The following is a 13,155-nucleotide window of genomic DNA, read 5'->3' as shown; positions in this document are numbered from 1 at the left end:
AGAAATAAAATGGAATTATATAAAATGCCCAATCTCCCCCTCTCTCTCTCTGATAAATAAATAAAATCTTAAAAAAAAATAAAAAATAAAATAAAATAAAATAAAATAAAAACTACAAAGGCAGAAAATACATGGAAAAGCAAGACTAATAAACAAGGGCAACAAATGGAAAACAATAACAAATAGAAAACAGTAACAAGTGCACCTGGGTGGCTCAGTGTGTTAAGACCTCTGTCATGATCTGAGGGTCCTGGGATCAAGTCCTGCATCAGGCTCTCTGCTTAGCAGGGAGCCTGCTTCCCTCTCTCTCCCTCTCTCTGCCTGCTTCTCTACCTACTTGTGATCTCTGTCTGTCAAATAAATAAATAAAATCTTAAAAAAAAGAAAACAGTAACAAATATGGCACATATTAATAAAGCTATCACTATCATTTTAAATAATTGTCTAAATACAAGTATAAGACAGAGATTGTCAGAATGAATCAAAAATCAAAACCCAATATTATATTGGTTATAAGAAACCCATTTTAAATATAAAGACATGTATAGATTAAAAACGCAGAGATAGAGAAAGTTATGTTATGCCAACACTAATCAGAAGAAAGTGGAAGCAGTTATATTAATTTCACACAAAGCAGATTTCAGAGCAAAGAGAGTTATTAGAAGTAAAAAAGGGCACCACAAATGACAATGGGTGAATAACCTAAGAAGACATAACCATTTTTAATGGGTATGTACTTAACAACAGAACATCAAAATATATAAGGGAAAAACTGATAGAACTGCAGAGAAAATAGATGAATTCACTCTCATAGGTGGAAACTTCAACAGCCCTCTATTACAAATGGACAGATCCAGGAGGCAGAAAATCAATAAGGTCGTAGTTGAATTCAGCAGCACCATCAATCAACTGGCTATAATTGACATCAATAGACTACTTCATCCAACAGTAGCAGATTACACATTCTTCTCAAGATCACATGGAACATTCACCAAATAGACCACAATCTGGGCCATAAAATGTACCTTAACAAGTTTAAAAGAAGAGAAATTATACAATATCTGTTCTCTGGCTATAGTGGAATTGAACTAGAAACCAATAACAGAAAGATAGCTGGAAAACCTCAAAATACGTAAAGTTTAAACAACGTACTTCTAAATAACACATTGGTCAAAGAAGTTATAAAAGAAATTTAAAAATATTTTTGACTAGGATGGGTAGTGGTTCATTTGGTTGAGCATTGGACTCTTCATTTCAGCTCAGGTCATGATCTCAGGGTGGTGAGATGGAGCCCCATGTCAGGCTCTGTACTCATCAGGGAGTCTGCTTGGGATTCTCTCTTCTTCTCCCTCTGTCCGTCACTGCTCCATCTCTTTCTTTCTCTCTCTCTCTCTCTCTCTCCCAAATAAATAAATCTTTAAAATATATTTTTAGCTAAATGAAAATGAAAACATAACCTCAAAATTTCTGGGATGCATTAAAAGCAGGGCTTAGAGGGAAATTTATAGCACAGAGTGTATTTGTCTGAAAAGAAGAAAGATCTAAAATCAATTATCTAAATTTCCATCATAGGAAACTAAAAAAAGAAGAGCAAATTAAATCCAAAGTATACAGAAGAAAAGAAAAAGAAAGCAGAAATCAATAAAATGGAAAACCAAAAATCAATAACACAAATTAATAAAACCAAAAGCTGGTTCTTTGCAAAGATCTGTCAAATTGATAATCCTCTAGCCAAGCTAACTGTGAGAGAGAGAGGACACGAGTTACCAAGAGCAGAGCTTTAAGAAGGATACATCATTACAGATCAAATGGAAATGAAAAGAACTTTATGCCCACAAATTTGTAAACCTATATGACTTGGACCAATTCTTTCAAAGACAGAATCTATCAAAACTCAAAAAATAGAAATAGACAACCTAAATAGATTGTTATCTATTAAAGAAATTAAACCAATAATTAATAACTTTCTAAACAAAAAGCACCAGATCCAATGAGTTCACTGGTGTTTATAAATGTTTATACCAACATTTATGGAAGAAATTATACTAATTCTCTATAATCTCTTCCAGAATACAGAAGTAGAAAGAATACTTTCTAGCTCAATCTATGGGTTCAGGATTAGCCTAATACCAAAATAACACAAAGACATTATAACAAAAGAAAACCATAGACCAGTATCTTTTATGATCCTTAGTGAAAAAAAATCTTCAACACAATAATAGCAAATCAAATCCAACAGAATACAAAAGGAATTATACCCCATGACCAAGTGGGATTTATCCCAGGTATATAAGGCAGTCTCATTCAAAAATTAGTTAGTAAAACCCAGCACATCAAGAACTAAAGAAGGAAAATCAAAAGTACTTATCCATAGATGTAGAAAAAGCATTTGGCAAATCTAACACGTACTCATATTAAAAACATTTAGCAAACTAGAAATAGAGGGGATCTTTCTGAATTTGATAAAGAATATCTACCAAAGTGTGTGTGTGTGGGGGGGGGATCCTATAGTTAATGTCAATCCGCATGATGAGAAACTCAGTTTAAACACTAACATTAAAAACAAGCTGATTGGGGAGCGTCTGATTGGTTCAGTTGGCTAAGCATCTAACTCTTGATTTCAGATTAGGTCATGATCTCTGGGTTGACATAAAGTCTGTATCAGGAGTCTGCTTGAGACTCTGTCACTCTCTTGCCCCTCTCCCTGCTTGCTCACTCTTCCTCTCTCTCAAAATAAATAAATAAATCTTTTAAAAAAAAAAAAAAAGAACAAGGTGAGAGTGTCCCTTCTCACCATGCCTTTTCAACACAGTACTGGAAGTCCTTACTAATGCAATGGGAAAAGAAACAGAACCTAAAGGTATACATATTGGGATGAAATTATCTTTTTTTACAGATGACATTGCCATTTACAGAGACTGAAGGAAATGACAAAAACAAAACAAAACAAAACAAAATACAAAATACAAAAAAATACCTCCTGGATTTCATAAGCAAATATAGCCAGGTTGTAGGATACAAAGCTAAAATACACATGTCAATTGTTTTTCTTATATAACAACAATCAATAGTGGAATTTGAAATTAGAAACACAATATCATTTATATTGGCACCCCTAAAATGAAATATTTAGATATGAATCTAAATAATTTGAGGAGATACTTGAAACTATTTAAAAAATAAAACTTACTAATTTCATAAAAAGCTATATTAGCAAAATTTGGGGGCTTACAATGTTCTATTTTGAACTTAGTTGGTGGCTCATGGGTTAGTTTTATAATTATTAAGCCTATACATTTATTTAATAAACTTATGCATTTGTTGTATTTTTTAATACTTGAAAGCAACTACAGAAATAAAAAAGAAACCAAGAAATTGGTCAAGAAAACATTCAAGGAAAGGAAAAGCAGGGGATTAGGGAAAAATATTCAAGTTGCTTTAAAATTATTGTTTTAGTATTAAAATTGTTTGTGGGGATATAAGTATTTCTTCATTACTATTGTTCTTTAAAATATAAATATGTCATATATACTATGAGTATTTCACAATAAAATAGTAAATGTAAGGACTTTTCATTTAGAGAATTTTGAATAATATTTGAAATTTTAAAAGGTGGAAAAATTCTGTGTGAAGGAGGATAATTTTCTCAAGCAGTTGTTGTAAAAGAGGACCCAAAAATGGGATTTGAAATGGAAGAAGAGAGATACCGATTGAGTTTAAAGCAAAGATAGGAGATGTAGAGCATAGTTCGATGTTGTTGAGAAAAACCCTCTAGAGAGGGGAGTATGATAAAGAAGAAAGAAATAGGAACTGCAGAAAGAAGTCCCTGGAAACTGGTGAGAGTGGGGAACCAGAGATAAAGGGAAGTTTTGACTTTTAATAGAAATAGAGATGGTTCTTTCAAGGTAAGTGTGGAGACAGAGGGTCTAGGTAGGTCCTGATGCCAGTAGAAGTGTGGAGTAGGTGAGAAAATCAGGAAGTTAACTGAAGTTAACTGAAAATATCAAAAATTTAAAGTCAAGCTCTAACAGTATTTCCCAAGCTCATGATCATAAATCTTGGGCTACCTGCTGAAACTGAAGGGTTAGAGGTTTCTGATGGTATCTATGGACACATATGCAGTTTCACACATAATTTCAATGATTTCAAATGATTTCAAAAGACCCCAAATTAAGAACCCCTTAAAACCTGGATATTAGTTTGCTTTTAGTAATTTAAAATAATGTGGAATAAAATATGCATACAATATTATCCAGCTCTTTAAAAACAAGGTTTTCAATTTTTTTATTGACTTAATGTATTGCTAAGCCTAGGAGACTGTATTAATACTGTGGTCTCAATAATATCTATTCATATTATTATTATATGGATTAGAAAAAAAAGTAAGATAAGAGGCAAGGACATTTAGAAGACTGTTGCCATGGTATCAGTGAATGTAAAGGTGGCTTGAATAAAATGCATAGTAGTAAGTTTGTACAAATTTTAGACTTTCAAAATAAAGCCACTGAGTCCAAGTGAAGGCCAGCAGGCTGGTTTCATGAAACTTCACAGGGTGACATTATTTTGGTGAATTTACCACACTTCTCTCAATCTGGATGTCATAAGAATTTTGAAATGCAATTTTTTAAAGATTTTTTAAATTTATTTGACAGAGACAGATATCACAAGTAGGCAGAGAGGCAGGCAGAGAGAAAGGGGGAAGCAGGCTCCCTGCAGAGCAGAGAGCCCAATGCGGGGTTTTATCTCAGGACCCTGAGATCATGACCTGAACTGAAGGAAGAGGCTTAACCCACTGAGCCACACAGGTACCCCTAGAAATGTAATTTTTATGAAACTTAATTTTATTGGCAAATCAAGGGAGAATAGGTTTTCCAGTGGAGAGTCCCACAGGAACAGTTGACTAAGAACATCAAATTTGCTTACATCTTTTATATTTAGAAAGGTGAAAATAAAATGAGATGATATATTTATCAGCATATCTGAAACAATAAATGCTCAATACATAATAGCTTTGTTGTTATATATAAATTGAATGTTGATTTATTGCTTGCCACTGAGAAATAGAACTGTCAGTTTGAGTGAACAGTTTTTCTTAATCAGGACAAATGTACACCTACACACCCGCATACACAAGGACAGCCAATTTTCTTTGTAAGCATGATGAAGAGTAAATGCATTGGTAGGGTAGTAAGAGCAGAAAATTTTGGCAAAACCTTCAAAAGTTTGTTTATAAAGGAGTAAAAAGATAAAAGTGGTAACTGAAACGAGAAGTATGATTAAAGAATCTTTTAAAATTTGATTTAGTTATTGTGTTTTATTAAGATGATATTACAGGCTTATTTTGCTAAGCATGATAAGCCTGTAATATCATCTTAATAAAACACAATAAATAAATCAAATTTTAAAAGATTCTTTAATCATACTTCTTGTTTCAGTTACCACTTTTATCAAGACAACTATCATATGATCTCCCTGATATGAGGAAGTGGTGATGCAACATGGGGGCTTAAGTGGGTAGGAGAAGAATAAATGAAACAAGATGGGATTGGGAGGGAGACAAACCATAAGTGACTCTTAATCTCACAAAACAAACTGAGGGTTGCTGCGGGGAGGGGGTTTGGGAGAAGGGGGTGGGATTATGGACATTGGGGAGGGTATGTGCTTTGATGAGTGCTGTGAAGTGTGTAAACCTGGTGATTCACAGACCTGTACCCCTGGGGATAAAAACATATGTTTTTAAAAAATAAAAAATTAAAAAAAAAAAAAAAAGAACAACAACAACAACAACAAAAAAAAAAAAAAAAAAAAGATGATATTACAGGCTTCATTGTGTCTCCCCCGAAAACAGGTAAGCTGGAAGTTCTAACCCCTGGTATTTCCAAGTATGGCCATCATCAAAAATAGGATAATTGCAGGTAAAGTTAAAATGACACTGTAATGAATAGGGTAATCCTCTAACCCAATACAACACATGTCCTTATAAGAAGACAGTAATGCTGGGTGGCTCAGTGGCTTAAAGCCTCTGCCTTCAGCTAGGGTCCTGGTCCCAGAGTCCTGGGATGGAGCCCCAAGTCCGGCTTTCTGCTCAGCGGGGAGCCTGTTTCCCTTCCCCTCTCTCCGCCTACCTCTCTGCCTACCTGTGATCTCTGTCTGTCAAATAAATAAATAAAATCTTTAAAAAAGAAGAAGAAGAAGAAGAAGAAGAAGAAGAAGAAGAAGAAGAAGAAGAAGAAGAAGACGACGACGATAGCAATGTGAAAACAGATACAGGGACAACATCATATGGCAATGAAGGCAGATATTGGTGGTGGGCAGTTGCAAGTCAAACTGTTGGTAAACCACTAGAAACTGGAGAATAAGCAAGAAAAGATTTCCCTGCAAATATCAGAGAGAACAGGGCCCTGTGGACACTTTGATTTAGGACTTCTGGCCTCCAGAACCGTGAGACAATAAATGTCTGTTGTTTAAGTCACTCTATAGGACTCTTGTCAAAGCAACCTGAGGAAACTCATACATTAGGAAGACTCCAGCAGATTTAAATGTTGGGAATGGGTCACTAGGAGGGGAGGGAGTGGAGACAGATGAGAAAGGAGACACCGATGAGCAAGTTTCTAGAGGAGAAGGCAGGGAGTGCCAACTCAGAGAATGGCCATAGGAGGAGACACTTGAATACTAGTCAGAATAAAAGAAGGAACACCAGGTAGTTCCATATATGTGATTCTCACTTCTCTACTACTTATGAGGCAAATTCATCTTCTGATAATGAGCAAGTCCCTGATTTCACAGATTTGAGAGAATGGAGATTTGACATGACTTCTGTGAAGGATGAGAGAGAAAGCTAATAGGCTCTACAAGGTTACCAGTCTCCAGATTCAAGTAGACCATTAATAAATGAATGCATTTGCAGTCTGGCCTAGGATTAGAGCTATTCAAACTTGTATTTTTATTTTCTTTATCTGTTCTACTTTAAAAGCACAATTTGGTAATAAGCACTTTAATTATTAAATTTAAAACCAGATAGTCATATGTTATGTTGCCTTCACTTCGTTTGAGAAAACAGCTATTAATTTCAAGGCTTGTATTCATGTTGCTGATGTTCTAAAATTGTGTATCATCAGAAGAAAAAATGTAATCACTGAATTGAAACTCTTGGGAGATATATAACCAGAAAAGGTAGAATTCCCATCCGACCTATAAATTTGCCTAGGCTTTGAGTTTACTTTCATATATGTGTCTGTTTGTTAAGTAAAATAACATACTAACATTTTATAGTTTGGTATATGTAACAAACAAGCCCCTTGATACTATAGATCAAATAATATTGTAGAGACAGAGCTGTTCATTAGCATATAAGAGTTTTTTCTAACATAGATAAAAAAAGGCAGTTAACACAAATATATAATGGTAAGCCAAAATGGAATTTTGAGAGGATCTAATTTCCTTAGACACAGGTTTAGGATTATATTTAATTTCCATCACCCACGTTTACATTAATAAATAAATATTTAATTAAATAAGTCTCCATTTATAAGGAGATAAAATAAAGCTCGGAATAATAGAAAATATGAATATCCAAAATCAAAGGGTGTCCAACCACTAGGAGCAAGCATATATTCATGAATAGTAAGTTATTCCAGACTAAGCCTACGTTTTTTTTTTTTTTATCATGAAAAAACTGTATTTAGATTTAGCCAGCTGGACTCAGTTTAGATGATCTCAATTTTGTTAGCAACATCCAAAGCATCATAGTCAGGGGCCAGCTGAGCGTATGCCTTCTTCTCTCCATCAAGCCTGATTAAGGTGTTGACCTTGGCTACATCAATGTCATAAAGCTTCTTCACAGCCTGTTTGATCTTGTGCTTGTTGGCCTTGACATCCACAATGAACACAAGTGTGTTGATGTCTTCTATTTTCTTCATGGCTAACTCAGTAGTCAGGGAGAACTTGATGATGGCATAGTGATCAAGCTTATTTCTCCTGGGGGCGTTCTTTCCAGGGTATTTGGGCTGCCTTCGGAGACACAGAGTCTTGGGTTGTCCGAATGTAGGTGATGTGAGGATCTTCTTTTTTTTGTGACTGTGGATGCCTTTCAGCACCGCTTTCTTGGCTTTCAAAGCCTTTGCTTTGGCTTCAGCTTTGGGAGGGGCAGGGACTTCCTTCTTAGCTTTCGGCGCCATCTTCGTAAAAGGGAGCCTACGTTATTTTTGATGGAGTTGGCAGCCATTGGTTGAAAGTAGTACACATTTGTAAGAAAGACACGATCAAGTTGATTAGTAATTAAAATGATGAATGAAAAGTGGTGCTGTGTTGACACTGTAAATGTATGGAATGTTGCAGAATGAATAAGCAAAGTCTTTATTTGAGTCCTTTGCTAAGGCTATGCTTTATGCATCTTGATATTTCCCAGTTCCTTCTTCAAAGCTAGTTCTTCTCCTGACTAGTGAAGCTATGCGCATGGAACTCAAAGGTACAGTCTCTTCAACTATTCACCCACATTTGCTATCCCACTGTACTGGTCACTAGCTATGACATCCTGGAAAAGTTACTTTCTCTCCATGTCCTACAGTTTTCATATTTGAAAAAAATGAAAATAATATCATTTTCTTGTAACATTGTTGAGAGAATTAAATAAATTAACACATTAAAAAGTATTTATAGCAGATCCTGGCACAAATTAAGAGCCAAATAAGTATTAAAAATCATAATAAGCATCATTGTGTCCCCTGCCTTATCTAACAGCATTACCATTTACTCAGCTGTACAAACTAGAAATCTGAGTCAGCCTTAAATTCCATCTTCTCATCACATATATGTCTTAAATAATTTGTGGGCATATGCCTCTGTCTACGTCTTTAATGTTGAAGCTTTAGATTGTTTTCAGTGTCTCGCCCAGACAATCTGATGGAGTCTCAATTCTCTCTAATCCCATTTGCCTAGACTCAGATCTGTTTTCCACATCTCTTTTTATACCTTCTCCCCTTTTTCCCCAAACTCCTCCCCACATCCAAAGCTAATCAGATTCCTTCTTTTCTTGAATGACTTAAAAGATTCAAATGTAAAGTCCAAATTTCTCATCATTTCACATCAATGACAACATAAAAAGCCATTGTTCTCTCAACCTGCTTGGCTTTTTCACACCTCTCTGCTCTGTACCATTTCCCTCCTTTTTACTTAATTATGATGCTCTTCCCTTCCTAGCTTACATAAGTCACATCTTCATCTTTGACCTTTTAGCACAATCATTCTTTAGTAACAATGAGGTATAGCTATAGCTAATATCACAGGTGTTACCTAAGTTACTCCTCAGAACAATCTTATAATGTACGTATTGTTATCAATGTCATTTAACAAATGAGGGAACTAGTGCAAAAGCTTGTCTTGGGCAACTATTTAACTTGAAGAGATGTGGAGCAAGCTTTGAATTCCTGCCAAATGATTGGAGAGCTGAAGCTACTAAGAATACTGCCTCACAGTTACAGCACCCAAACACAGCACGTTATATTATTATGAAAATCTACAACTGGCCCTTCAAAATACAGTGCCTTCATAGCATCATCTCCAGAGCCTACTTCTGTACCTAGAACACAGAATGTATAATAACTAATAAAAGAAAAAATGAATAAATGAGAACAGATGAAGTGAACAGCTATTTTTCAATGGATTACCTTTCCTAACTTATAGATATATTATATAAATATTACTATTTTATTAACAGCTATATTGAAGTATAATTGTTATACAAAAAACAACTTCACATACACACACAAAAAAAACTGCTTAACTGATGGGTTTGAACTTGTGCATACACCTGTGAAGCCATCACTACAATCAAGGTAATAATTTCAACCTCATTAGAGGAAAAACATAAGGAAAATCAAGTAAAAAGTAAAGTCATTGTTATAGCTAAATCAGTATTTGTCTAAATCATAAAACCATATGTAATCAGATTATGAAAGAACTATGCTTGCCTTACTTGCCAGTTTTTCAAGTCCTGAAAACATGTGTCTTAATGTTTACACAGACTGTTAAGAGAGACTTGCATCAAATTGGGTTATTTGAATCCTAAAGATCAGGTCTCATTTTTTTTTTTTAAGGCTGCTAGCCATAGCTTCTGTAATAATAAAACATAAAATAAATCATTGTCAGTGAAATCATTTTAATATGCCAAAGTCAAGAACATACTCATAAAAAAATGTATATATTTTGTTCAGCCAATAGAGCATAGCTTCTCTACGATTTCCAAATCAGCCCATAGGATATCACAGAATGGCCCCATTCAGCTGAGATACATGATTTGATTCCTGCTTCGATTTTTGAGAACGTATTTGTCCAAAACAAATGAAACCAGCAATATTAGCAGTTCTCCAAAAAGTCAGATTTAGTATTACAACACGCATTTCCTCATTTAGCCTCTGACTGGCAGAGGTTTTCTAATTTATCTTTATATATGGCATTTATTTTGTTTAATGATTACATGAAATTAAAATCAGACTATGAGGTTTTGTTAGCTTTTATTTATGTATTCATTTCCTTTGTCAATCTCCTTCTTAAAAAGATAAGATATAAAATCTCCCATGGGTTGTATATTTTAGCTTGAGTTTAGGTAATTTTGTGTTTAATTTCCTAATTTTCAAATATATGTAGGGTTTTATTTGTCTACTTGTTTTTGATTTCTAATTTAATTGTGTAGTATCCAATAAATTTATTCTGTGTAACTTAACTTTGAATAAAATTTTGATATTGAAAATTCTATTAAATAATTTTCTATACAACTCCAATTCTGGAAATATATCATGAGAAAATAACTGAGAACATATGCAAAAATTTAAGCTGTCATGACTTTCGATACTTTTTCTTTATAAACACAAAAATTTTTAGAAAAATATTGTTATATAAATAATGAGAAAGAGCACAAAATAGATCTAACTATAGCTATCAAAAATCATAGGGCGCCTGGGTGGCTCAGTCATTAAACTATCAAAAATCATGATTCAAAGAAATTTAATTGTACCAAAAGATGTTCTTAAATCAAGTGAAAATAATACATTATGAAACAGTAGATTTAGTACATTCTTATTGTGTGTGTATTTGGAAGACAAAGTTCTAAAATGTTAATGTATGTGGTAAATTGGAAATATGTTTATATATTTCACTTAATACACCTCTAAAGTTTCTAAAATGTATGATTTTAAGGATTTTTTCAGTTGTTTTTTAAAAATCTTATGTTATTATAAACTCTACACAGAACAACAATTTTAAAGTTCTGTTTGATTTATTGTACCTAAAATACTTACTTAAGTCAAAGTTAGTATAACTATGAATTTCCATTGGCCCTGAAGAGGGACTGTTGAAACCTTTGGTTCAAAACACATTACAAATTCTGACATTTTAAAACATACAACACGCACATATACATAAAATCTCTACTCTTGCTGCTGAATGTTCTTTCATTTGGCCACATAAATTCAGCCTATACCACCCAGTTTGACTCAGAACTTTGAGTCCTAACTAGAATTGCTTCAATACTACCTAAAACATTAAAAACAAAGGTAGAATTCTGTTATTAATTGACATTCTCTAGCAAACAATAATTGATGTTCTCTCATAAAGATGTAACATAACAATGGAAAATTTTCACAAAGTTCTACAGAAGTTATATGCTATGGGAGTATAATACAATTTTTTGACAACTGTTCTTATTCTGATTAATCTTTCCTTTGTGCATCATTACTCTCCAAGAGACTAAGTGAATTTAAAATTTATTATTTAGTTCAACTATTTTGCTTGTAAGCCAATGAAATTCAAAATAAAGGGAAAAAAATGTACTTACTTGCTAATTGGTCAACATGACAAAATATAAACATATAGTGATTTAAAATAATATTTTTGATCTGTAATAAAATGCTTGGTAATACTCTAAATAAAATAGAATTTCAGTTTTTAAAGGATTTCAAGCCAGAAGATTATTAAATTTTAAAAAACTGATACATAAAAATGTAAAATAGAATGATATTTTAAGTGTACAGACATCAGGTACCATCATCAGCTTGTATTTGGAGTTAAAGCCTTTCTGGAGTAAATAAATACATTGTAGCTTTTTTTTTTTGCAATGAAATGCTATGATTCATTGAAATAGGAATATAATTTTGAAACAAATAACTTAGTCAAGAAGTGGGAAGAAGACATGAACAGACATTTCTCCGAAGAAGACATACAAATGGCCAACAGACAAATGAAAAAAATACTCCACATCACTCAGCATCAGGGAAATACAAATCAAAACTGCAATGAGACATCACCTCACACCAGTCAGAACAGCTAAAATTAACAAGTCAGGAAACAATAAATGTTGGCGAGGATGTGGAGAAAGAGGAACACTCTTGTTCTGCTGACGGGAATGCAAGCTGATACAGCCACTCAGGAAAACAGTATGGAAGTTCCTCAGAAAGTGAAAAATAGAGCTACCCTACAACCCAGCAATTGCACTACCAGATATCTATCCAAAAGATACAAACGTATTGATCCGAAGGGGCACCTGCACCCTGATAATTGTAGCAGCAATGTCCACGATAGCCAAACTACAGAAAGAGCCCAGATCTCCAACGACACATGAGTGGATAAAGATGATGTGGTATATACATATATATAAAATGGAATATTAGCCATTAAAGAATGAAATCTTACCATCTGCAGCAGCATGGATAGATCTAGAAGTTATGCTAAGCGAAATAAGTCAATCAGAGAAATCCAAGTATTGTATGATTTCACTTATATGTGGAATTTAAGAAAGAAAACAGAGCATCATAGAGGAAGGGGAAGGAAAATAAAATAAGATGAAATCAGAGAGGGAGACAAACCATAAGAGACTCTCAACTATAGGAAACAAACTGAGGGTTGCTGGCGAGTGTTGGGGCGGGTAACTGGGTGACAGGCATTAAGGACGACACGATGTAATGAGCACTGGGTGTTATAAGCAACTAATGAATCACTAAACTCTTCCTCTGAAATTAATAATACATTATATGTTAATTAATTGAATTTAAATAAAAAATTTAAAAGAATATAATTTTGAATTACTATTAAGTAACATATGCAAAATGACCATATGATCTAGTTTTTAAAAATGCATGTATGTATGGGTGTGTGTATGAATAT

General features: G+C 33.7%; 1 protein-coding gene across 1 annotated transcript; it reads right to left on the bottom strand.

The window, feature by feature from the left end:
• Positions 1-7,706: 7,706 nt before the first annotated feature.
• Positions 7,707-8,182, bottom strand: LOC116587728 (60S ribosomal protein L23a-like). The gene has a single exon (XM_032338319.1). It carries the CDS (start codon positions 8,175-8,177, stop codon positions 7,707-7,709), a length of 471 nt encoding a protein of 156 aa, XP_032194210.1. The 5' UTR covers positions 8,178-8,182.
• Positions 8,183-13,155: the final 4,973 nt, after the last annotated feature.

Source organism: Mustela erminea, chromosome 4 (genome assembly GCF_009829155.1).
Source record: "Mustela erminea isolate mMusErm1 chromosome 4, mMusErm1.Pri, whole genome shotgun sequence".
Taxonomy (NCBI): domain Eukaryota; kingdom Metazoa; phylum Chordata; class Mammalia; order Carnivora; family Mustelidae; genus Mustela; species Mustela erminea.
Note: the sequence above shows the minus strand (reverse complement) of the source record. Positions and strands in the feature narration are given on the sequence as shown.